The sequence below is a fragment of the Phocoena sinus genome, chromosome 11 (assembly GCF_008692025.1).
Source record: "Phocoena sinus isolate mPhoSin1 chromosome 11, mPhoSin1.pri, whole genome shotgun sequence".
Lineage (NCBI taxonomy): Eukaryota > Metazoa > Chordata > Mammalia > Artiodactyla > Phocoenidae > Phocoena > Phocoena sinus.
In genome coordinates this window covers 4,292,659-4,317,694 of record NC_045773.1, presented here as the reverse complement: position 1 = coordinate 4,317,694, position 25,036 = coordinate 4,292,659, and the positions used below count along the sequence as shown (strand labels likewise).

The following is a 25,036-nucleotide window of genomic DNA, read 5'->3' as shown; positions in this document are numbered from 1 at the left end:
ATTACCTAGGTAAGTAGGTTAGGAGCAGGGCCTGCCCAGGGGTAGATGGCACACAGCAGCTGTGACATATTCCTGGCGGTCAGTGGATGCCCGCGTTTCCCTTCTCGGAAGCGGAGTTGGTATCTGCACACCCGTCACGAGGGGAGCTGGGAGGGTCCTAAGCCAGGCCCCACCCCCTTCTGCTACAAGTACAGAGCTATCTCAGGATAAAGGCTGGAGCCCACGGCAGGTTTTCCCATCAGACTTTTATTATAAAGAAGGTTCCAGAGCATCCCAGCCTCCCCCTCCAGCCCAGCCCCAAGGTCTGCGACCTGTCCCAGCACTGGCTGGGTCAGCCCCAGCCAGCCGCTTCTGGCAGAACAGAAAGGACGGTGTTCCAGGGCGCGGGGGTCTCTGCCAGGTCTGCCTGTCCCCTGGAACAGTCATTTCCAGTGTTGCGCTGGGAGCCCCTCGGGACCCCTCCCCGGGTCCTCTGCACTAGTGGCAGCTATTCACAGTTGGCGCGTGATAAGTTTTTTAATATATAAAAGCTTTTTTAAAAACAACAACAACAAAAAGTGGTGCTCTCTTTAGAAACACTTCCAGCAAGATCAAGTAGCCCAGCTACAGCCTCGGTGCAACTCAGCCCCCTCCCCCGCCTCGAGACCAGGATCGCCCAGCACCTGTCCCCTTGGCCCCTGCCCGCCCGGCTCCCAGGGCAGCACAGAGCCTCCCGCGGGCAGTGGATGCTGCCCACTCAGCCAGTGGCCGCTCAAGAACAGAAACCTGACACTGCTGGATGGCGTGTGGCCAGGGTCCTCTGCAGGTGAGTAGAGATGGGGACAACATTTTGGTGGTTGAAGCGGAAACCAGCTGAGGGCTGGTTCAAGGGGCCTCCCCTCCACCGGGTAGGATGAGGTAGTGTTTCCGGCTGCGACCTCGGGGCCGGGCGGCCTCTTCGCCCATCGGTGGGTTCGTTAGCACTGGGCCGTGCAGGGCAAAGCAAGTGGGGTGCCGTCCAGGCTGTGCTGGGTGGACGGTGGGAGCCTTACCGGGGAACGGCTGCAGCATTTGAGCCCCCAGCCCAGAGCCGGGTCTGGGGGCAGGTGGGAGGGGACGGTGCCCAAGGGGCCAGGGCTGGGGGCTCCGCTGGCTGGCTCAGAGAGGCCCCTCGTGCTGCGTCGTTTCCCAGCCGGAGTCCGAGGCACTGGGGACAAAGCGAAGTCGAGGGAGGGCGCCCGTCCCGCCGGCCCCCAGGCTCAGGCCTCGCTGTAGCACTCGTAGATATTGTCCTCCATCAGGGCCACCACCTGCTCAAACTTGTGCTGCAGCTGCGTCCTCCGGGCTGTGGGGTTTGCCTCCAGGGCGCTCATGATCTGAGGGGGAAGCGGAGGGAGCTGGGCCAAAGCCCGGGCCCAGGACCCCCGGGTCCCACTGCACATCCCGGGGGAGAACACACCGCCTGGATTTCCACTGCTGCTGGCCACCCCCAAAGCGGAAACGTCCTGGGCATATGAATGCCGGAGAGGGACCCTCACCCTGGGTGTGTTGCCCTGAGCGGGTGGCAGTGAGCAGGGCTGGCATGGGGGCATCGTAGCTCCGAGGGGGGCCTCGCACTGGGGGCTACTCACCTGTGGGCGATACCTCTTGGCGTATTTATAAATCTCTGTCATGGCCACGTTGGTGTTGAACTCATTCTGGTATTTCTGTGAGGAAAGACAAGGCGGGAGTCGGAGAGAGGCTGACTCCATGGTCAAAACCAGGCCCGGCCCAGCCAAGACTCGCTGCTTAAACACAGCCCCTCGCTGACGGTCAAGTCCCGCCCTGGCCCGCCCGGCAAGGTCCCCGCGGCGCACCCGTGACTCCTCCGCCAGGTGCGCGTTCATTTCCTGCTCGCTGAGCGGAGTCATGTCGTGGATCTGTTTGTAGTAGCGCTGCACGATTTTCCGGTACTCGGGAATCTCCTTGGCGTAGAGGAGCTTGTTGGTTGGTGAGTCCTGGGCAGAGAGGAGTGAGGGATTAAGACAGAGACTCGTGTTCTCCTGGATGAGCCCTCGTCTCTCCTGCCACACAAACGAGCCCATCACTGAACGTCCCCGCCCCGCGGGCTTTGGACCAGGGACCCCCCCACCCCTCTCCTCTCTGCCCTTGTACTTGGAACCCCTGCCCTCTTTTCTACGGAACTGTCAGGGTGATGACCTCAAGGGGGGACCGACTTCTGGGGGGAAAAGTGCATGGGCTTGTGCCAGCTCTTTGACACGCAGGCTGTTTTGTTTGTATCCTTGCTTAGGGATATGGGTCTTGGTGGCTAAGATTTCTGGAAGCCTGACTGCTGTCTCAGTGGAATATCTCCCACCACATGTTTCCTACGCCTGAAAGCAAAACGTGCCAAGTATGTTCCAGTTCTCTGTCATGGGCGTCCTGCTTTCCGAGATAGTGTGTGAGAGGTGACGGCATTTTCTGCCTCTCGTGGCCTCTCTCTGAAAGTCATGGGCTAAACACAGGGCCAGGCACCCGCCCTCCTGCAGGGGCAGGTCTAACTCTACCATTTCATTAACGCTCACAGCCTCCCTGCCCGGCCCAGGCCCTTCCCTCTGCCTGGAATGCCGATCTCTCTCCTCCGCGCCTGCTAAAGCCAGCTGGGTCCTCTCCCTGCAGAAAGATGCCTCAGGGGTCTCCCTCCTGCATGTATTCAAAGGTCTTGGTCACTTGTGCCCCCCTCTGCCCACCCCTTCACTCAGTGCCCACTGGATGGCTCTTGACCATCAGGGCTGCCGCCCGGAGCCCACGGGTCTCTGATGGTGTGCCAGACCACACAGGCTTTCCACGTTCACTCTGGCTTCTCCCGGTCTGGCTCCACGGCCTCAGCATTGGGAACTGGTGCGGGGCACACCTGAGGCAGCTGCAGCCAGTCTGCAGCCACGTAGTTTGACTGTGGGTGGCGGTTTCTGGGAGTCCCCCCTGCTTCTGATGACCGCGTTCATTCCCACGTCCCCCAGATCTGAGCTCTTTTGGTTCCCCTCCCAGAAAGATCTCCGTCCCCATCAGCACCAGGTGGCCTGCCCAGGAGCAGCTGACCTTGCCCAGCTGCAGGTCCGAGATGGAACAGGCGTCGATGAAGGCCTGTGCGATGACTGAGAGGCAGGCATCGATGTGGTCCGTCTTCTCGATGTCAAAGACAAACTGTGGGTTTTTTAGGATGTTCACCCAGAACCGGAGAGGAAGGCTGTGGGACAGAGAGTGACAGGGGCAGCGGTGTGAGCCCCGCCCCACCCGGGGGTGGGCAGCGGAGGCAGTGGTTGCCGAGGGGGCTTGGGACAGGCTGGCTTTGCCCCTCGAGGCCAGGGGAGACTAGTCACAGGACGGAACCTCTGGAAACCTCGGTTTGCTCCCCCACAAATGCGGCTGATGGCCATCCCCGGCCGGCTGGGGCAGCAGAGGGGCTGGGAGCCGGGTTTCCTGTGTGGAGAGGGCCACGGGCTGCGGCAGGAGCTGCAAGGCCTGACTTCACCCTTGCTGCCCGCCCCACCCCTGCAGAGTCGCCTGCTCTCACGCAGCAGCCTGGAGCCAGCGAGACAGGCCTGGTTCCCATTAGAACCCCCGCCCTGCCCCTGCCTCGCAGCCCATGGCTCCTCCTCCAGCCCCTGCATGGCTGCGGGAAGTCCATCATCAGCTGGGTCACCAGGCAGACTGAGGGAGGGAAGAGGCCTGGATCCTTAGCCTCAGGGGGCCAGAGGGTTGGTAACACCCTCCTCCCCAGTGACTGGGCAGCCTGGGACATACAGACCCCCCACCCCACCCCAACCAGAGCTCTGAGCAGCCCCTGCAACTACACAGAAACTTCTAGGTCTGCAGCATGTTTTTCTGAGGGTTAGGCTAAGGTTTTCAACAACTTCTTGTCGGGGTTTGTAACCATGAAAAGCTAAACCGTGCCTCAAAGGAGGGATGTGATCGGGGGCAGGAACATGTCCACGGGCCTCAGTGTACTCATCTGTAAAACGGAGCTGACGGTGCCACCGCAGAGGGGTGGGGGAGAGTGACGGGAAGGGCAGAACTTAGACAATGCTCACTTTAGTTAATTCTTACAATTAAAGTGCGTTACTTTTACTGCCCTGGTTTTATAGCTAGGAGAAACGAAAGCACAGAGAGGTTAAGTCACTTACCCAAGGTCACACAGCTTGGAATGGCATAAGGGATTGAACCCAGGCCGGTGGGCGGAGAGACCAGGCTCTGAACCTCCGCACCACTGCTGCCCCCAATGATAGAGTGAAGCCACACAGCCTTCTCCTCTGGCCTCCCACCCACACCACACTGGCCCGCCACCTGTTGGTCTTCCAGATGTGTAGGGTGTCAGGGTCTGAGATCCCCCTCTTCTCTGCTTGCTCTTCCAGGAAGTCAAAGAAGTACTTGACAGCCAGTGGGGGCTTGTCTTCACGGATACTCAGAATGGCCTTGAACAGGTCATCCAGAAACTTCTGCAGCGTGCCCTGCATGGATGGAGGTGGCCGTCGTCAGCCCAGGACCACACGGAGGCGGGTAAGCAGGCACCTCTGGCAGTTCAGGGGAGCCCGTGGTGCTGGGACTGAGCAGTGCTGGGTGAATGGGGAAGCTACGTGGCATCAGGCTGGTCATCTAACCTCTCTGGGCCTCGGTCTTCCTGTCTGTGAAACGGGTTAGTGCAACCTACCCCACAAGGGTGTTGGAAGGACTGAGACATAGAGCAGGGAATTGCCGGGCTGGAGTGTGAGCTCTCAGCCGTGTGGCCTTGGGGGCATCGCTGGGCCTCTGCTGCCCTCCGTGTCACACGGGCTGATAGAGAAGTTGTCATCGGGCACCCTCCATGCTGGGAGCAAACCCCTCCTCAGCTGGGACCCAAAGCCCTCGGCCGCTCGCCCCAGAGCCCGGCTGGCCGCACAGGGGAAGCGCTGTCCCCCTCACTCCAAGTGTGTGCTCGCAGCTGACCCACTGGAGCGAGGACACAGATGAGGGCCGGCCCACCTTGGTGGACAGCAGGCGGGTCAGGTAGATCTCTGGTAGCACCTTCTTGCGGTGGCTCTGCCGGTGGGACTTCTTGGGCTCTGCCAGCTCATCCGTGGGCAGCACCTGGGAGGCCGGGGCAGTGGTCAGTGCTGGCGCCAGGCACCATCCCCGGCCGCCCGTGGGCACTGGGCTCTCTTTGTGGTGCACGCAAGCTACCCTGGGTCCCGTTCCCGCTCCCCACTCCAGCCTTTCCCAGGGCCTGCAAGCACTGCCCCCAGAGGCCCAGGGTGGCAGGAAGCCAAGTCGACACCCAGTGAAGGGCGGGCACGCCCAGGGCCGGAGGCAGGGCACTCACCAAATGGAAATACTTCTCTGTGTCCAAGTCTTTCACTGCGAGAGGGAAAACACACACAATAAACGAGAGAGGAGTGGGGAGAGAGAGAGAAACAGAAATGGAGACCAAAAGATGGAGAAAGAAACTGAGCTCCATGGACAGAGCGAAACGGACATGTGGAGAGAACAAGGCACAGAGAGAGAAATGCAAAGTAAGAGAGCTGAGAGCGAGATCCAGAGACACACGCGGAGAATGAGGTAGACAGAGAAAGACAGAGGCGTTGACAGACGGAAACATCCACCAGGTGACGGCAGCAGCAGGGAGACGGTCACGGCCCCCGAGTAGGGCAGGGTGGCGGCCCTCAACCCCCAGCCCAGACCTCACTGGGAGAGACCCGAGAGCCTGCTCCTTGCCTCAGGAGGGAACCCCAAGACCCAGAGGAGCCTAGGACCCCAGGCCTGGGGCATCTGAAGGTATGGATGGGATGTTTGAGGCGGGGACACAGGCCAAAGTCCACATGGCCTCTTGGAATCACATCCCACCCTCCTGGAGCCTCTCTCTGCTGCCTGCAGGAATCCAGCGCTGAGAGGCCTGGCCACAAGCCCTGCCAAGCAGCCCTGCGGCAGGGGGGCCCGGCCCCGCCCCCAGCAGGGAGCCTCAGCCGGGCCCAGCCCCGTCCCTCGAAGCCTCAGCTTCCCCACTGGGGCCGCTCAGAAGGGGCCCTCCCCACGTCCACCAGCACTACCTCGGCCCAGGGTGTTGTCCTTCTTGTCTGTGAGGCTCATGGCCAGGGAGGCACCTTCAGGGATCTGAGGGGGAGAGAGGCTGAGGTCAGAGGTCGGAGGTCAGGGAGGTTGGGAGTGGTGGGAGGTGGGTGGAGCCGGGGCCCACCTTGTAGTGGGCCAGCGTGTTGAGCTTCTTGCGGCCATCCTCGACCACCGAGGTGTCGTCCAGGTCCCGCAGGATGTAGCTCTGCGTGCTCGAGGCGAACCACTCTGCGGGCAGGGGGAAGGGCATCAGGGCTGGGAGCAGGGGCCGCGGGGAGGCAGGCCCCCAGCGGGCCACACGGGGAGAGAACCGGGGGCACCCACACCTGTCTCTGAGCCTCTACTTGCCCACCTGGGAGACGGGGAGGGGAGAGGGTGCCGGGCGCAGAGCAGGAGCTCTGGAAAGGCCTCATCCTCGGGGCTATCACTGGGATCTCAGATCTGCTGGGGAGGCCTCTCCCGCCCACCCTGGCAGCAGCCTGCATCGACCTCCCACCGCAGGCCCTGTCTCCCCTCCCCGCCCCACACAGAGCTCCTGGCAGCTGATCTGTCTGCACGTCCCCAGAGCCACAGTTAGCGCACATCTGCTGAGCGGCGGGAGTGTGTGCGCCCAAGGCAGGGGCCTGCGCTGCTGAAGCAGCCCCACGCCTGCCGCCCCTGCCCTACCCTGCCCACCTAGGTCGACGTCCTCGGCACGCGGCCACTGGGAGTAGGGCACGTTCTTGCAGAAGGCTTCCAGGATCTTCTCCTTCACCTGCGTCAGCGTGTCTGTGTCCATGGCCCGCACGCTCAGCGAGTCCATACCGCAGCCCTGGAAGGACACGTTCAGATTCTGCAGGAGAGAGGGGGAGGGTCAGCGGGCGACCACCGAGCCCTGGAGGGGAGACAGCCTGCGGGGAGTGGGGGGGGCGGGCAGCAGTGGAGCCGGGACTCTCTGGGGGTGCGGGACCCCTCCCTGCCCGCCCGCCCGGCTCACCCGGGGCTTGGCCTCGATGTTCTCCCGCAGCAGCCACTCCTCGTTGAGCGTGTAGCGGGCCTTGCCTGTGATGGCGTCGATGGAGCCCTTGTTGATCTGCTGCTTGATGGCGCACAGGAGCAGGAAGAACGGCTCCCCCACCGTCTCCTGCGGAAGGTGGGCGCCTGTCAGAGGCTGAGGCCAGACTGCCTGGCCCAGCCCCTGGCCTCCAGCCCACACTCCAGAGTCCGGCCCCAACCTGGAATGCCTTCGCTACCCGCTTCTGCCAATACCTCCGTGGCTGCCTGCTTATACCCTCCTTTTGATCCTGGTGCCGCTGCCTCACTCCCATCCCCCACCCAGAGGTGTCTCTGTGGACTCCAAGCTCGAACATCGCCTAATGTGGGTGGCCACATTCATTTCATCCTGCCAGCAACCCTTCCAGGTACGGGGTGTCATTCTCATTGCCGAGACTCAGAGAGGGCAAGCAACCTGCTCAGGGTCACCCAGCAGGGAAGTGGCAGAGCTGGACTCAAAGGCACATCAGGGGGCATATGAGGACTGAGAAAACAATCTTCTGAAACAATGCCACTGACAGAGCCTCTGTTCTGTCCTGGGCTGGCTCTGAGCCCTTGCAGGAAGTCAGGCCTTCTCTGAGCCTCAGTTTCCCCATCTGTATAATGGATCCTACGGGGCTGTCCCTCTGCCCTCCCCATTCCACATCTGCACAAAGAACTTGATAATCCCTTCGGCAGAGCTGGCATGAGAATAAAATGAAATCGGCCTAGGTGGCGGCACAGCGGCCCGGCCCCCTCACCCTCAGGCAGCTGTACATGCAGATGGACATCCAGTTGGTGAGCATCTTCTCAACCACGGACTCCGTGCGCCTCAGCATGAGCTTGGGGTTCTTGGCAGCCGAGGCGTCGATGAGGTCCACCAGCAGCTCCTTCATGATGCCCGTATAGTACTCGAGCTTGCCGTGGAGCGCAATGGTCATCAGGGAGGCCAGGCTGCACCTGTGGGTGGGCGTGGGCTGGGGGCGTCAGCACCACCCGCACTGCAAGGCCCTGGGCTCCGAGGACCACGCAGTGGGTTCTGCTGCTACCTTGTCGCTGGATGGACGGGTGAGTGTGATGAAAATCTCGCTGGAGAAAGGGCTACCTTCCCTACCACGCACAGCAACCGCCATGCCCACGAGCCCTATCCTGGCAAGCAGACCAGGAAGGGGAAGAATGGGGAAGGGGGTCTCAGGACCTCCAACGCCCCAGCACCCAGGGTCTGACGCTGGGGAGATGCCAGCTGCCCCAAGGACATGGTGATTTGGAAACTGGCCCAGGCTTGGATCCAGCCAGGCAGACCCAGGACCGGCTGGGTGGCCTCCAGCAGGCCCCTGCCCTCCCCCAGAGCCTCGCAGCCTGACCTGTCCCGCACTGCAAAGTCCTTCTGTTGCTCCAGTGCGTGGACGAAGACAATGAGGAAGTGCTTGTTGTTGAGCAGCGAGGAGAACAGGCTGATGCCCTCTTCCATGTTGGGCCGGCAGCTCTCGGGGATCTGCAGAAGCATTCAGTGAGGGGGTGTCCACAGAGGTCCAGTGTCTCTGCCTGGCCTAGGAGTCAGCACTTAGGATGCCCTGAATGGCTCCTCAAATGCTTCCTGGGAGGGGGAGCTCATTACCTTTAGTGGTAGACACCTCCTACCTCCCTGTGAATGGGAAGAGTGGCTCAGTTGAATTGAAAAGTGAGGCTCAGGCAAGGGTGCCAGAAGGCAACCTAGTATCCCTGTGTGTGTGTCGGGGGGACCCTCTCACTTTCCATTCTCTAAGCAGCAGGGGGAGTGGGATGTCCAGGGGGACCCAATCCTCTCCCATCTCTACCTGGCCTGGGGGTCAGCACGCAGAACACCCTGAATGGCCCCTTGAATACCTCCTGTGATGGAGGGCTCACTACCATACAATGGCAGGTTCCTCCCAACTTCCCATGATTAGGATCAATGGGTCAGATGAGCTGGAAAGTGGGGCCCAGAGAGAGATGGGGTTGCCCTGAGGCAGCCCAGTGTGTGTGTGTGTGTGTACGGGTGGAGGGCTACTCACCTTCCACTCTCCCAGCAGTGGGTGGGTCTCCTGCACCAGGGAGCTGCCCGGGGAATTGAGGGTCTGGGAGGGCAGGACGTAACGCTCTTCATAGAGGGAGGAGCACTGTGGAGGCAGACCCCCAGCCCTTCAGCAGGGCCGCAGACCCCCAGCATCTCGGCAGGGCTGCACCTTCCCCTGACGCATGCAGGGGCCACTCGACAAATGCCAAAGCCCACTTTACAAAGGAAGAAGAGGCAGTGGGCCACACCCAGGTGCCATAGGACTGCAGAGGAGAGGGGAGGGGAGTCCTCGGGGGCTTCCTGAAGGAAAAGGAGCAGAAGCAGCATGAGCCCAGGTGTGGCAAAGCTCAAGTGCACGAGGCTGAAGGGGAAGCCACAGCAGCTCCGTGCAGAATGAGGGAAACTGAGGCAGAAATGCCTGCAGGGACCACAGTATGGGCCGTCTGTGGCTGCTGCATGGAGAACAGTGTGGACAGGGCCCGCGGAGGCTGCTGGCCACTGGCATAAACACTCCTGACAGGCCAGGGAAGGTGGGGACAAGGCAGCGGCCCCTGGAACAGCACAAGAAGGCATGGAAGGGATGGGACAGAGTCCAGTGGACAGAAGGAGGAGATGTGGAGACCCAGAGAAGCCTCCCTGGGAAGGGGCTCAGAAAGGAGAGGGGCTGGCAGTGAACTGGTGCCTCTACTCACCCCCTGAGAGGGGAGTCATGCCCAGCACCCCAGGAGAAAAGTGGGCCTGGCAGCCAGCTTCTGTATGGACAATTAAAACATCAGTGGGCAGAGAAGGAAAGTGGGGGAAACTGGGCCCTCTCCCTCGGCAGGCCAGGGCAGGGGCCCAGGCTGCCACAGGCAGGCGTGCAGGTTTCGTACTGCTCAAGGGGCCCAGGCTGCACTTGTCAAGTTCTTCCATCAGCACAGAAGTGCCCTCTAGGTTCTCAGGGCCCAGGGAGGGGTCGAGGAGCTCCTGAAGTAGCCGGCAGGGGCCCGAACTGACCTTAGGGAAGAAGGTGCGGGTCACAAAGTGCTTGTACTCCAGGAAGGGGATGCCCTGGCTGCGGTTCAGCTCCTTGGTGAGATCCGTCATGTCTGTCTGCAGCTCAGCAAAGCCTGGTAAACAGGCAGTGGCTGTGAGTGGATCAGATGGTGAAGCCGAGGCCCAAGGTCTCGCATGGTCGCCACCCACTACCTTTACGGATTTCCTCTCGGATCTGGGATTCCATCTCCTCCATCTGCAGCAGTGTCTTCTGCCAGTAGCGCTCAGCACGGCGGCTCTTGGTGCAGAAGACAAACAGGGCTGTGGGCAGCAGAGAGGCGGGTCAGGCCAATGAAAGCCCTTTGGGGAGCATTTGTCGGTACCTGCCCTGTGCAGGGCCTGGGCCTGAAGCGAGAGGTCCTGCCTGCATCCCTCAGCTCCAGCTCCTTGGGGCAGGAGCCTCAGCTCATGGTCCTCTCCTCCCCAGTGGGTTGAAAACTACAGGGCCAAGGGCTTGGGAAACGGTCAGGAAGATAAGGCTCCATGTCCCATTCTTATAATAAGAAATGTGTGTTTGTTTAAAATAGTGATAAACACCTACCCTTCTGAAACTATTCCAAAAACTGCAGAGGAAAGAACACTCTCAAACTCATTCTATGAGGCCACCATCACCCTGATACCAAAACCAGGCAAAGATACTACAAAAAAAGAAAATTACAGGCCAGTATCACTGATGAACATAGACGCAAAAATCCTCAACAAAATACTACAAACCGAATCCAGCAACACATTAAAAGGATCATACACCATGCTCAAGTGGGATTTATCCCAATGATGCAAGGATTTTTCAATATCTGCAAAAAATATCAGTGTGATACACCATATTAACAAATTGAGAAATAAAAACCATATGATCATCTCAATAGACGCAGAAAAAGCTTCTGACAAAATTCAACACCCATTTATGATAAAAACTCTCCAGAAAGTGGGCATAGAGGGAACCCACCTCAACATACTAAAGGCCATATATGACAAACCCACAGCAAACATCATTCTCAATGGTGAAAAACTGAAAGCATTTCCTCTAAGATCAGAAAGAAGACGAGGATGTCCACTCTCGCCACTATTATTCAACACAGTTTTGGAAGTCCTAGCTGCAGCAATCAGAGAAGAAAGGGAAATAAAAGGAATCCAAATTGGAAAAGAAGTAGTAAAACTGTCACTGTTTGCAAAGGGCATGATACTATACATAGAAAATCCTAAAGATGCTGCCAGAAAACTACTAGAGCTCATCAATGAATTTGGTAAAGTAGCAGGATACAAAATTAATACACAGAAATCTCTTGCATTCCTATACAATAACAATGAAAGATCCGAAAGAGAAATCAAGGAAACAAGCCCACTCACCATTGCATAGAAAAGAATAAAATACCTAGGAATAAACCTACCTAGGGAGGATAAAGACCTATACCCTGAAACCTATCAGACGCTGATAAAAGATATTGAAGATAACACAAACAGATGGAAAATATACCATGTTCTGGGACTGGAAGAATCAATATTGTGAAAATAACTATACTACCCAAGGCAATCTACAGATTCAATGCAATCCCTATTAAATTACTGATGGCATTTTTCACAGAACTAGAACAAAAAATTTTTACAATTTGTATGGAAACACAAAAGACCCCTGAATAGCCAAAACAATCCTGAGAAACAAAGATGGAGCTGGAGGAATCAGGCTCCCTGACTTCAGACTATACTACAAAGCTACAGTAATCAAAACAGTATGGTACTGGCACAAAAACAGAAATACAGATAAATGGAACAGGATAAAAAGCCCAGAGATAAACCCACGCACCTATGATCAATCTATGACAAAGGAGGCAAGACTATACAGTGGAGAAAAGACGGTCTCTTCAATAACTGGTGCTGGAAAAACTGGAGAGCTACATGTAAAAGAAAAACTAGAACACTCTGTAACACCATACACAAAAATAAACTCAAAATGGATTACAGATCTAATGTTAGGCTGGAAACTAAAACTCTTAAAGGAAAACAAGCAGAACACTCTGACATAAATCACAGCATTATCTTTTGTGATCCACCTCCTAGAGTAATGAAAATAAAAAGAAAAACAAACAGGACCTAATTAAACTTAAAAGCTTTTGCACAGCAAAAACAAAAACCCAAAAGACCATAAACAAAACAGAAACACAACCCACAGAATGGGAGAAAATATTTGCAAATGAAGTGACCGACAAGGGATTAATCTATAAAATATACAAACAGCTCATGTAGCTCAATATCAAAAAACAAACAACCCAATCAAAAAATGGGTGGAAAATCTAAACAGACATTTCTTTAGGGAAGACAAACAGATGGCCAAAAAGCACATGAAAAGATGCTCAACACTGCTAATTATAAGTGCAACTCAGAACTACAATGAGGTATCACCTCACACTGATCAGAATGGCCATCATCAAAAAGTCTACAAACAATAAATGCTGGAGAGGGTGTGGAGAAAAGGGAACCCTCTTGCACTGTTGGTGGGAATGTAAAGTGATACAGCCACTATGGAGAACAGTACGGAAGTTCCTTAAAAAACTAAAAACAGAATTACCATATAACCCAGCAATCCCACTCCCAGGCATATATCCAGAGAAAACCATGATTCAAAAAGATACATGCACCCCAATGTTCACTGCAGCACTATTTACAATAGCCAAGACATGGGAGCAACCAAAATGTCCATCAACAGAGGAGTGGACAAAGAAAATGTGGTACATATATGCCATGGAATATTACTCAGCCATAAAAAATAATGAAATGATGCCACCTGCAACAACATGGATGGACCTAGAGATGATCATACTAAGTGAAGGACATCAGACAGAGAAAGATAAATATCATGATATCACTTATATGTGGAATCTAAAAAAAAATGATACAATTGAACTTATTTACAAAACAAACAGACTCACAGGCTTTGAAAACAAACTTACAGTTACCAAAGGGGGAAGGTGGGAGGAGGGATAAATTAGGAGTTTGGGATTAACATACACACACGACTATATAAAACAGATAACCAACAAGGACCTATTGTATAGCACACGGTACTGCACTCAACACTCTAATAACCTATATGGGAAAAGAATCTGAAAAAGAATGGATATGTGTTTATGTATAACTAAATCACTTTGCTGTACACTTGAAACTAACACAACAATGTAAATCAACTATAATATAAAATAAAAATTAATTTAAAAAATTACTTGAGTGAAAAAAAATAAAATAGTGGTAAACAGTGGATTTCTCTAGATGAGAGAATTATGGGTGATTTCTGTTCTCCTTCTGCTATTTAGCATTTTCAGTTCTTTCTACAACGACAAGGTATTACTTGTGAAATAAGAAACTTTAAAAAGATTACAAAGCAGTATTATATTATAACCCCTTTCTGGGATGTAACACATCTCTATATATCTCATATAACGAGATGCATAAAATATACATGGGGCTTCCCTGGTGGCACAGTGCTTAAGAATCCGCCTGCCAATGCAGGTGACACGGGTTCGTGCTCTGGTAGGGAAAGATCCCACGTGCCGCCGAGCTACTAAGCCCGTGTGCCATAACTACTGAGCCTGAGCTCTAGAGCCCACAAGCCACAACTACTGACCCTGCATGCCACAACTACTGAAGCCTGCGTGCCTAGAGCCCGTGCTCCGAAACAAGAGAAGCCACCGCAATGAGAAGCCCGTGCACCGCAACGAAGAGTAGGCCCCGCTCACTGCAACTAGAGAAAGCCCGTGCACAGCAACGAAGACCCAACGCAGCCAAAAAATATGTATAATATTTTTATGTTATATATTCTATCCCAGTTTTCCCTACATTTTCTACATTGAATATATTACTTTTTTAAAAACAGTTTTATTGAGATATAATGCACATGCCATATAGTCTATCCATGTAAAGCATACAATTGAACGGCTTTTAGTATATTCACAGGGTTGTGTAACCATCACCACTATCTAATTTTAGCACACTTTCCCTGCCCCTTGAAGACCCATAACCACAAGCAGTCAGTCCCCATCCACTCTCCCCCTGTCCCTGGCAACCACTAATTTGCTTTCTGTCTTTATCGATTTGCCTATTCTGGACATTTCATATAAACGGAATCAAACTATGTGATCTTTTATGTCTGGCATCTTTCACTTATCATGACATCCTCAAGGGGCATCCATGCTGTACCACGTGTCAGAACTTCTAAAAAATTACAAAGCAGTACTTATAACGCCTTTCTGAGATATAATCTATCTATCTATCTATATATATATCATACAATGAGATGTATAAAATATATATATTCGTTTATGGCTTAATACTATCCCATAGTATGGATAAACCATACTTTCTTTATCCATTCATCAGCTGACAGACATCTGGGCTGTTGTCACTTTTGGTGATGAATAATGCTGCTATGAACATTCATGCACAGGTGCTTGTGTGGACATATGTTTTCATCTCTCTCGGGCAGATACCCAGGACGGGGACTGCTGGGTCACACGGTAACTTTATTTAACGTGTCGAGGAGCTGCCGGAGAGTTTGCCACGGCAATGGCACCATTTAAATTCCCACCAACAGTGTATGAGGGCTTCAATTTCCATGCTACATTGAATACATTACTTTCATAACCATTATTTTAATAGTGGTATAGCCTACCTAAGAGGAAGGTTAATCTTCCTGAACAGCCCTCTTATAAGTACCTTCAGCAGGCCCTACTGACTGGAGAACAGGATCCGAATCCCTCTGCATGACACTCAGGGCCCATCGCCTGGGCCCAGCATACTTCTCAACAGCTATTGTCCTCCACCCTTTGTGCTGTGGCTGGGGCACACGCCTCACCACCCTCTGAGCGCCTCACCCATTCCTACCTTCACGCCTTTGTTCAGTCTGCCCCGGCCCACTATGCCTTCTCTCCTACCCACTGGTCTTCAGAGGGGCTGAGGCAAAGTGGGGTAGGTCTGCCCCCCACAAAACGACACGAGGGTGGGGCTCCTTACCAACCACGGAGAGCAGCAGCAGGACACTACAGATGACAATGGACACGATGATGGCGGTCTCACTGCCCCCCAGCTGCAGCGTGGCGATGGTCTGGTTGAAGTTCCCTACCTGGATCTGCACAGAGGTGGGGGGAGGGGGTTGTATCTTCCCTGGACTTACGCCCTGGCTCTTCTCCTCGCTAGCTGTGCGGTCTTGAGCAAGGCACCTAACCTCTCTGAGCCTCAGATGCCACAACTATGAGACAGAGAGAGCCCCACCCATCTCCTGGGGATGCTATGAGGGCTAAATGAGATGATGCTTGTCAAGCCCTTAGTCCCGAGCCTGGCACAGAAGGGAGACTCGATAAATACAGGCAACAGTGATTATTATTGCAGCCTGGGAGGAGCAGCAGAAGAGCCAGTGGCCGGGCAGTTCATAGAGCCTGGCCATGTCCTGAAGTATCTGTAGGGCTGCCCAACGACCAGGGGAGCAGGTGAGTTCTTAGGACTCAAAGGGCAGAACTGGGACTGGGGTACAGGTGAAAGGGAGCTTTTGCAGTCAGAGCCATCCTGGGTGGCATGTGCCACCTGGGAGGGAGTGAGAACCCCATCTCAGGAGGCATGCCAGCAGGTACAGTGCAGAAGAGATCCCACGTTCTAGGCCCTCTCTCCACTCCTGCTTCCCTCCCTCCATGACTCGGCATGGCAACTGGCGGCCCAGACTCTGGGTAGAGCAACCAGTGGAACGGGGACAACTTGTCATGGCCTCTGAGAGTCAGCTGGGGCTGATCACCGACCTTGAACAGATCACTAAGTTTTTGGGTCTCAGTTTCCTCATCTGCCAGGTGGGGAGGTAAAGCTCCTCTTTGCCATGGTTGTCTAAGCTTCTGAGCATGACAATGCTGAGACGTGCCGGACGGGGGGCAGATGCTCAGGCGCTTGGGACAAGACTGGGGGCCAAGCCCACCTCTGTCTCTAGTGCCCCGTCCACTCACTGTGATGGGCAGCTGCCCCTTGGCTGTGCCCAGGGACTCGTTGACCGAGCAGTGGATGACTCTCTCGGAGACGATCTGGATGTCACAGGCCACCTGGCCAATCTTGACCCGGTACTCGTGGCTCTCGAGGCCCAGGCCGTCCTGCTCCTTCTGCAGGAGCAGAAGGGGTGCTCGTGAGGCCTGTGGCTAAGCCCGGCCTGCTCACGCCCCCCACCTGGCACCCACTGGCACTCACATGGATGACCAGGGTGAGGGGCTCCCCGGGGTGGTGCTTGATCCACTTCTCCCTCTTCGCCGTGGAGAACTGTGGGTCAGGGAGGTAGTCCAGGCGGAACCTGCTGCCCCGCTGGGCCTCCTCGGGGTCCAGGAGCTCCTCGTCCACGGCTGCCTCGTCTGCGTAGGCCCGGCCGTTGAGGAAGAAGTCCACGGGGGCTGACGCGTTGCTCAGGGCCCCGGGCGATGGGCAGGTGATGAGGGTGGAGTTAAGAACCTTGCAGAGCTGGTTGAGGGGGGGCCGGGGTCAAGGTGGGGGACGGGAGGGATAATCAGATGTGGGAAAAGAGGGGGAGAGAGGCAAAGAGACAGGAGAGGCAGAGATGAGGAGATGTGGTGGAGGGACGCCTGGTCAGCCGGGGCCACAACCAGCCCTGCCCACTGGGGCCCCGCCCTCACCGTGGGCTCCCGGCCGATGTGGTGCACGGCCATGGACACCTTCTGCACCATGTGGAAACGCTCGCCAGCCACCGTGATGGTCCTGCCGCCACTGTGGGGGGACAGCAAGCCCCGTGAGCCCAGGTGCAGCCCCAGGGAGTGCCCTGGCCTGGGGTCGCGTCCAGGTCTCTCTCACCTGACGTGGCTGCGGCGGGGACTGATGGCCGTGATGACCGGGTTCCGCTTGTACCAGAAGGTGAGGTTGCCGCGCACGCAGCCCCGGTGCTCGAAGCGCACGCACACGGGCACGGGGGCCGGCAGGGCGCCCCCAGGCACCGTGCAGGTGATGCTGGTGTCTGTGCGCCTGCGGAGGACGCGGGCCTCTTCAGCAGGAACCCGCCTCTGTCACTCCCCAGCGACCAACACCCTGTCACCTGGGGCACGTGGCCTGGGGTCCAGGCCTGCTCACCTGGCCCCCACCTCATACAGAAATCTTGTTTCCACATTCCCACTGCCGCACCTTTGCTTGGGCTGTCTGCCCCACCTTGGATGCCCTGCCTTCTCTTCTCTGACCTGCCCCATCCCACCTCCTCCAAGAAGCTTCCCAGAAACCCTCTCCTGGCTCCCTCCCCGGTGAGGGCCCTGCACCCACAGCCCTGAAAGCGCTGACTTCTCCCAATCCTGACCCTCCTGGATGTTCCTAGCTCCTGTGAGAGTGTCTGCTGTACCCTGAGGGCTGAGACTTTTGGGCTCCTCTTGGTACCCACAGCAATGCCTATCAATAGCACCTGGTACACATTAAGTGCATAATAAAGACAAGTATTTCACCAAGAGCTTCTGGACCACAGCCCTGCCACTGGCCACACCCCTGGGCCAGCGGCAGCTCTGAGTGTGTACAATCATCACCATTTTCACTGCAGGTTAAGGTCACTTATGAAGTACCTACTGTATGCTGGGCACAGCACTTCCCACAAGTCACTGGTACTGTTCTTACCGGCTCAGAAAATTGAGGCTCAGAAGGAGGAAGGGGCTTGGCCAAGGGGACACAGCCAGTGAAGTCCCTGGTGATGCCTGGTGCGAGGACATTACCCCCAGCCCTCCAGCCCCCCGGCCTAGGGGCTTACACCAGCTCCATGCAGGGCTCCGTGTCATTCACCAGGACCTGGAGCTCGGAGCCCACATGGAGGTCGCTGCCGTGGATGGTGATCCTGGTGCCCCCTGCCTTGGGGCCCACGGCAGGCTCCAGGGAGTGAACCAGGGGCAGCTGTGGGGAGGAAGGCAGGTGGTCAGGCCTCAGGCCAGCCCGGGGTGAGCCTGGCAGGGTGGGCAGGGGATAGGCTGCAGCGTCCCTTACCACATAGGAGAAGCGCTCCCGTGACCTGCCCTCCTTGGAGGCGTTCACCGTCACCACGTCCGCGAACGCCCCCGGGGCTGGCCCCGTGGCACACACGATCCTGGGGAAGGCAACTCTGGTCAAGGAGCAGCCAGCAGATCCTGGGGGCCCAGGCAGGTGCCATCCGGTTTCTCCCTCAAGCAATGGCCCCTGCTCCACCCCCAGGGTGTGTGAGCGCCCCACCCTTGCACTCAGCCACCCACCCTCCCACTCACACCTGGCGCTGGCATTTGGCCAGGACACCCAATGGCATTACCCATGTCAAGATACTGAGACAATTCCCCATCAGCTGGAAAACAGCCACCGAGTCCCCCAGGTGTCACCCTGGTGCCAAGCTCTTCCCCGGGACCACCCCTGACCTGAGTTTACGACAGTTCTGCAACTATAAGACAAGGGGATTGGATAAGATGGTCTCTGGGGATATTTGAAAGTTCTCCAACCATGAGAACATTTGCTGGGCTGGTAGACTGATGGCCTTATCTGCAAGCCTGACTTACAGCCTTCGGAAAGGAAACCCAGCTCATTCCCTGCCCTCCGGGCCAGGCTCCACAGCTGCAGGCCCAGACCTCCGTGCCACACCAGTGGCTCCCACATTTTCTTAACAGCAATTTTTTTCATCGGAGCAAGGCTTCCGTGGAGGTAGGGCTGGTCTAGGGGAACACGGGAGGGCTTCCCAGGGGAGCAGGCGCCTGAGTGGTATCCCAAGCAAGAAAGGGCAGGATGCATGGTGGGAATGGCCGGGAGACCCAGGAGTGAGTGACTTCTGGGGAGCAGAAGGGTGCCAAGGAGAGTGGGATGGCAGAGGGGGGAGGGGGGAGAAGAAAAGGGAGATGGGAGGGCAGAGATGCAGTTGGCACTTCCGGGGCAGGGGGGGGGCCTGCAGGTCACTCAGAATGGCCCCAGGGACGGCCCTCTACTCACTCCTCTGACACCGTGTATCTGTCAGCCAGCGGCTCACAGGCCACGCTGCCAATCCACACTCCACGGAGCACGTCGCTGAGCCGCCGGCCCAGGTTCCTGCCGCGGATGGTCAGCAGGGTCCCGCCATCCAAGGGGCCACTCAGGGGCTCAATCTGCCAGGCGACCGGAGAAAGGGGTGAATGGGGTTCAGAGGCTGGGGTGCTGGCAGGCTCCCGGGGAGGCAGGGCCAGGCAGACCCATCACTTAGGGGAGGCTCTGAGAGCGCTGGCACTGCCAGCCACTTGGCAGGTCACTGGGGCTGCCAGTTGCGATACTGAGCCGGCTTGGGTCTGGGGACACCAGTGCATAGGGACAGAGTCACCGCTATTTGAGGGGCGTCTCCTGGGGACACCGAGGTCCACTCCCAGTGGCCATGTCTGACCACATGACCCTACATCCCAACCAGAGCTGACTGGGCCTGGGATGGGCACCTGACCCAGGCTAAGCCAAACCGACTCCTTCCCTGAGATTTTTTTCATAATTAAAACTGAGGCTTCGGAGTTACTGGCAGCCCCAATTTCACCTTATCAGCAAGGTTTCCCTGACCTCGCTATAAAATTTAGAGACCATCAGCCCCAGCATCTCTTCAACCTCAGACTCCCAATGCCCCCGCCCTGCCCTGCCGTAGCACTTACCACCTTCTCTATGTAAATTATTTCCTTTCTTATTACTGTCCCCTAACCCCAACTAAAACATTAGCTCTGAGAAGGCAGGTACTTGTTTCATTCCCTGCTGTGTCTCTAGCACCGGGCAGGGCCTGGCACCCAGCAGGTGCTCCGGGGGTAATACAGTGTGCATGGGCCTGGGTGTGTGCAAGCACGTGTACTGCGGGTCCCTGAGCCCACGTGGGGCGCTGTACGTGTGCACATTCAGGCATGTGGGTGCAACGGGCTTCCGAGGGGGGAGGTGGGGGCGGGGTGCTTACCGCTCGGATCTCGGGGGCGGGGCAGGTGTCGGGCAGGGGCTGCAGGGTCCCCCGCAGGCGGCAGCCGTCACTCCACACACACAGGTGGCCCAGGTCCTCCCGGCCCAGGCACTGGGAACAGTCGGGGCTGCCCATGGCGCAGTTATAGACCTCCACTGCGGGAGACACGGAGGCAGCACAGGTCAGCAGGGTCCTGGTTCTTAGGATCAGGACCCCATGAAGTTCTTAGTCTTCTCCAAATCCCCTGGGGGCTGTGCTAAGCACAGTGCAGCCACAGCCCCATTAACACTCATCCTCACTGTGAATCTATCCAGTGGGAGCTGTTTATTAGCTCCATTTGACAGATAAGAGATGAGGCTCAGAGAGGTAGAGTGACTTGCCCAAGGTCACACAGCCTGTGAGTAGCAGAGCTGGATTCATACCCAGGCCCGAGTGGGTCTCCTGAGCCCCCACGGAGCTCCAGGATGCTAGGGAACCACTGAGCAATGCGGGTTCTGTGAGCCTCAGACCAGACCCTCAGACTGGCACAAGGAGGAGTGCAGGGCCAGTTCTCCAGGGCCTCAGGATGTGCAGGCTTGTTCTGGGGCTTCTGCCTGGGACCTTCATAGTATGGATGTGGGGGGTGCCCATGTCCACCGAGATGTCTGAGACTCCCCATGAACAGACAGGCCCTTAGAGAGTTGATTCAGTTCATATAATAAGAGCAAGGACACCAACCACCCTATGGGGGCACAGAGTGTGTCCCAGACACCCTTGCAAGGCTTTGTGTGCACCATCTCAGCAAATCCTCACCACACCCTCTGCGAAAGGGCCTCTGCCCTTGCTTCATATGAGGACAAAGAGGCTCAGAAAGGGAAAGGTAAGGAAGTACCTGGGGCTGCACAGCCACTGGCCTGGAGATGCCCCGAGGGCGTGGTGTCTGCCCAGAGGAGCTGCTCAGTAATCAAGTGCTGAGTAACTGACCAGGCACAGAAAGGCAGGGCTGGGATCTGAGACAGTGCGTGTGTTAGGGAACACCGGAGCACGGGAATGAGTCCCCCAAGGCTGCGTCCCACCCACCTCGAGGCCGAGTCCCCTGAGGCCGTGTAAGGCGCTCCCACCTGTCATGTCGTCAGGGCTGTCCAGGAATCGGGTGGGCTGCCCCTTTAGCTGGAGGCTGAGTGGAAACACCTGGCTCTTCTGGGTTGTGTGCAGCTGCAGAAGGACAGGAAAAACCATGAGCGGTGTGAGCGGTGCCTGGTCTTTGTTGGGGGAAGGGTGTCAGGGAGACAGACGAGGGCAGGGCTACTGGGGGCAGGGGGTCCAAAAAGAGGAGGTAGAAAGGAAGAAGTGTAGGATCTGGACTTGCGCAGGCCTCCCCTTCCCCTCTGCCCCCGACCCCCGCCATTAAAGCTACACCACTCACCACCACTTGGTCGCAGCATACAGCTGATTCATTCACCCACACAGCCTCAAAGATCTCTTCTCGACCAAAGCTACATTCAAGCGCTGCACCCTGTGGGAGAGGGGGGTTGGGGAGAGTCAGGTCAGCACCCACTGCCCTGTACCTCCATCAGGACATCAGACACTGCTGTCCTGAAGAGTGGGCGTGGTCCTACTATCAGGCCTTTGCCTGGGCTGCACCTCCTCCAGGATGTCCTTCCGGGCCTCCATGTCCAATATTTGATGGAGGCAGGGGGTACATAAACACCTGGAACCTTGGCCTTGTGCTCTCTCCATGCCACTAAAAGTCTCACCAACGTCTCCCAATGGCCTAAACCCGGGGCCTTTCACTCCGTGGGTAAAGCCCTGACTCTTCAGCATGACCGACATACAAGGTTCATCCCAGTGAGACTCCACCTGTCCTTTAATGTCAACACCCCCCCCCCCCCCCCGCCGCCTCTGCCCCACAAGGCCTGGGACCAGCCACAGGACACATGTCGACATAGCACACGGGCCGTCCTGCCCTCAGCCTTTGCCCAAGCCCATTCTTCCACCCAGAAAAACTCAACACAGCCTTCAAAATGCAGCTCAAATGTCCCATGTTCCAAAGCCTTCCCAGACTCCCCCCTCAAATCACAGGGACACCCCTCACTTGATCATCCATCCATTCAGCAATGAACATTTGGGTGTGCGCCAGGGGCTCCATTAAGCTCCTAAAGCCTGTCCCCGACCCTGTAGGCCAAGGACCGCCCTTATCCCCCGTGCAGGCTGTCTACACCTGTCCCCCCACCCATTGGGGAGGGTTGGGGCTGGGTCTCAGCCCCTCTGGGCAGCAGATGGCAGCTGAAATAGCTCAGCTTCTACCTTACACAGGCCCACCCAGGTTCGAATCCCACCTCTGCTACCCCCTAGATGCGTGACCCTGTGCAAGTGGGTCCTCCTCTCTGGGTCTCGGGTTTCTAAACTCTGCAACAGAAAGAGGCTGCTCTGCTCTGCAGGGTTCTAGGGAAACTGGAGATCATGTTATCTTCAGTGGGTTGTACACTGTGGGTGCCTAATATATGCTGGCGGTTATCAGTATGCAAGAGGTGCTCAGTAAGCACTTGCTGAAAGACTAAACAGGGCCAATTCCCCAATCCCGTCTTGCCCTCAGCCCAGCACAGGCCTCCGGGAGCAGCATCAGTAAATATTTGCCGAATGAACAAATCCGGGTTTTGAGTGTGTTAGGCCAGCCGCGTGGCAGGACTTCCTGTTTATGTTCCTGTCGCTGGCAGATGTGACACCCTGAGGAGATAGCAGGTCAGCAACTCCCCTGCCCTGCCCCCTCCCCGCTTCGCTCTGAAACTAACACAGGAAAGTGGCTGTTGATAGGGCTGAGAGCTCACGTGTCCCTGGCACGCTGAGCTGGGAGGTGGGTCTGTCGTCCGAGTCCCTGGGCTCAGGGCCGCAGGGGAGCGGCACAGCCCTCCACATGGGTCCAGGCCCCTTGCTGCCCCTGGAGGCTCTTCCCAACCATTGCAGGGAAGAGCTTGAGGGCCCAGGGCAGGGCCGCCCTGCCCCTCACGGAGCTGCAGCCCCTGCCACGAGGCTGCCTGACGCATCCCAGATGCCTGGCGTGTGGCCCCCACGTGTGACAGGCTTCACGGGCCTCGGCTCCCCCATGGAAGCGACAGATGGCAAGTTCGCAGAAGCTGGGGAGGGGGTGGCTGGCATGCTTCCAGGACTCATCAACACTTCCCACCCAAGACGCTCCTCCAGGAGGGACCCAGAAAGGGGCTGTGTCCCTTCCCCCAGCCCAGATGGGCAGGGGGAGGGGAAGACTGGCTGTAGGGAAGAGCACTGAACAAGGAGTCCAGGGCTGGCGTGCAAGTGCAGCCCTACGTCGTGTGACCTGGAGGCACCTGCGTCCCCTTCCTAGGCCTCATTTTCCCCACCTGGACGATGGGGAGTCGGGCGGCAAAGGGGTTCTCTGGCCATTCTCCAGGGAAGACATGTCAGCCACGAACTGGGGAGGTGTCCAGGGTCACAACTCAGCCTGGGGTCTAGGGCAGGGCGGGCACGGTATGGACAGCGTCACCCATGGGCTGCGGCACTGGGCGGGCGCTGGGCCTGGATCTGTCAGGGGAGCTTTAGAGGGTAGAAGGGTCTGGGGGTCATGGCCAGGCTTTCCTGCGGGCACTGGGGGCAGCCTGCTGTCCCCGTGGCCTGGCCCTCCCCGCCCACTTTCCTGTTTCCCCAGCTCCGTGCAACCAGAGCGGGGCTTTCTCAAACATAGCCTGGAAACTCAGAGGAAGGAAACCAAAGCATGGGTGGTGGGCCCAGAGCAGAGTCCCCCCACCCAGGACGGCACTCTCCCGGCCCTCCACCCCACCCCCACCCAGCCTTCACTCACCTGGAAGAAGGCGGCGTTGGCCAGATGCACCGGGATGCTCTGGGAGCTGCCCGTGGGCATGGGAGCCAGGGCTGAGGGCAGGATCTGCGGGCAGTCCTGAGGGCTCTGCAGTCAAAACCCAAGGAGGTGGGGCTGGCAATGGGGCATTTCAGAAAAGATGGGGTTCACGGCCACCCCAGCCAGCCTGCGCAGCCCCGTCTCCCCGGGGAGGCACCAGGCAGCCTGGGGAAGTGAGGAAACACTACTAACAAAACGTAGCAGCCACACGCACCGAGGGCCGCGCGCCCACTGCCTCCCATGTACCGTCTCACTTGACCCTCACGGCAAGGCCTACGAGCAGGAGAAGGCATTGGCCCCATTTCGCCGACGAGGAAACTGAGGCACAGAGAGATGCAGTACCCTGCCCAGTGGAACTGGGTCCCCATGGCCGCTCCACCGCGTGCCTCTCAGAGGAAACCTCCCCGTCTCTGGGCCTCACCTTTCCCAGCTGTAAAATGAGGGGCTCTACCACTTTCTGAGACTCTACCCAGCTCTGGAGTTCTGGTTTCCAGATTAACTCACGATAAATGATTCAGAAAAGAGAAACCCCAGACTTCTGAACAGCCCACGGGAAACAGGCTGTGAGCGCCCTGGTGTCGCCAGGTTCCAGACCCTTCCCCATTGCCCGGGCGAGTCACAGGCCTCTAGGTGGAGGTGCCAGCGCCCGGCAAGTCCTGCGGAGGGCCTGGACATCCGCATTCCGCGGAGCCACAGAGGTGACTTCAAAAAAGGAAGGAAGTTAGGGTGGGGGGAGGGAGGTATGAACCTGAGGTTCAGAGAGGAGGGGCGCTACCTGAGGGCAGAGGGCAGAGTTGCTCTTTGAATTCCCCTCTGTCTGACTCTCGGGCCAGAGACTGAGGCCTGAAACTGAGGGCCAGGGATCAGGGGTCTTTACTCCTTATTGTTAATTAGACAGGGAGCTCCTTCAGGGGACCCTCAGGGGCCCAGCATAAAAACCAGAGCTCGAGGGATGCCAGTGCCATATTTACTATCATTGACCATGGTCACAGTGACAGCAGTAGCGGCCAGCTGACACAGCCCTCCCTGTGCACCGGGATACTTGGGAGCACTCTGCACGTATTAATTCAGCAAATCCTCCTCCCAACAGCCCTATGAGGTAGGTACCACCATCACACCC

At 57.0% G+C, this 25,036-nt stretch overlaps 1 protein-coding gene across 1 annotated transcript in view; it reads right to left on the bottom strand.

Annotated features, from left to right (window-relative positions):
• Nucleotides 1–225: 225 nt before the first annotated feature.
• The window catches only part of PLXND1 (plexin D1), a 52,232-nt gene continuing 27,421 nt past the window's right edge, over nt 226–25,036 (bottom strand). The window contains exons 9-36 of the mRNA XM_032648817.1: nt 23,860–23,964; nt 21,451–21,540; nt 21,146–21,239; nt 20,046–20,200; nt 19,082–19,233; nt 18,122–18,221; nt 17,892–18,031; nt 16,964–17,131; nt 16,789–16,879; nt 16,352–16,615; nt 16,117–16,266; nt 15,143–15,257; nt 10,295–10,402; nt 10,103–10,215; nt 9,105–9,209; nt 8,436–8,566; nt 7,833–8,031; nt 7,037–7,183; nt 6,736–6,892; nt 6,185–6,288; nt 6,039–6,102; nt 5,315–5,349; nt 4,978–5,082; nt 4,303–4,466; nt 3,058–3,205; nt 1,836–1,976; nt 1,611–1,685; nt 226–1,355 (exon numbers count right to left, since the gene is read on the bottom strand). Coding sequence (XP_032504708.1) covers nt 1,239–1,355; nt 1,611–1,685; nt 1,836–1,976; nt 3,058–3,205; nt 4,303–4,466; nt 4,978–5,082; nt 5,315–5,349; nt 6,039–6,102; nt 6,185–6,288; nt 6,736–6,892; nt 7,037–7,183; nt 7,833–8,031; nt 8,436–8,566; nt 9,105–9,209; nt 10,103–10,215; nt 10,295–10,402; nt 15,143–15,257; nt 16,117–16,266; nt 16,352–16,615; nt 16,789–16,879; nt 16,964–17,131; nt 17,892–18,031; nt 18,122–18,221; nt 19,082–19,233; nt 20,046–20,200; nt 21,146–21,239; nt 21,451–21,540; nt 23,860–23,964 — 3,537 coding nt within the window. The 3' untranslated portion in view covers nt 226–1,238. The remainder of the gene's footprint in view (nt 1,356–1,610; nt 1,686–1,835; nt 1,977–3,057; nt 3,206–4,302; nt 4,467–4,977; nt 5,083–5,314; nt 5,350–6,038; nt 6,103–6,184; nt 6,289–6,735; nt 6,893–7,036; nt 7,184–7,832; nt 8,032–8,435; nt 8,567–9,104; nt 9,210–10,102; nt 10,216–10,294; nt 10,403–15,142; nt 15,258–16,116; nt 16,267–16,351; nt 16,616–16,788; nt 16,880–16,963; nt 17,132–17,891; nt 18,032–18,121; nt 18,222–19,081; nt 19,234–20,045; nt 20,201–21,145; nt 21,240–21,450; nt 21,541–23,859; nt 23,965–25,036) is intronic.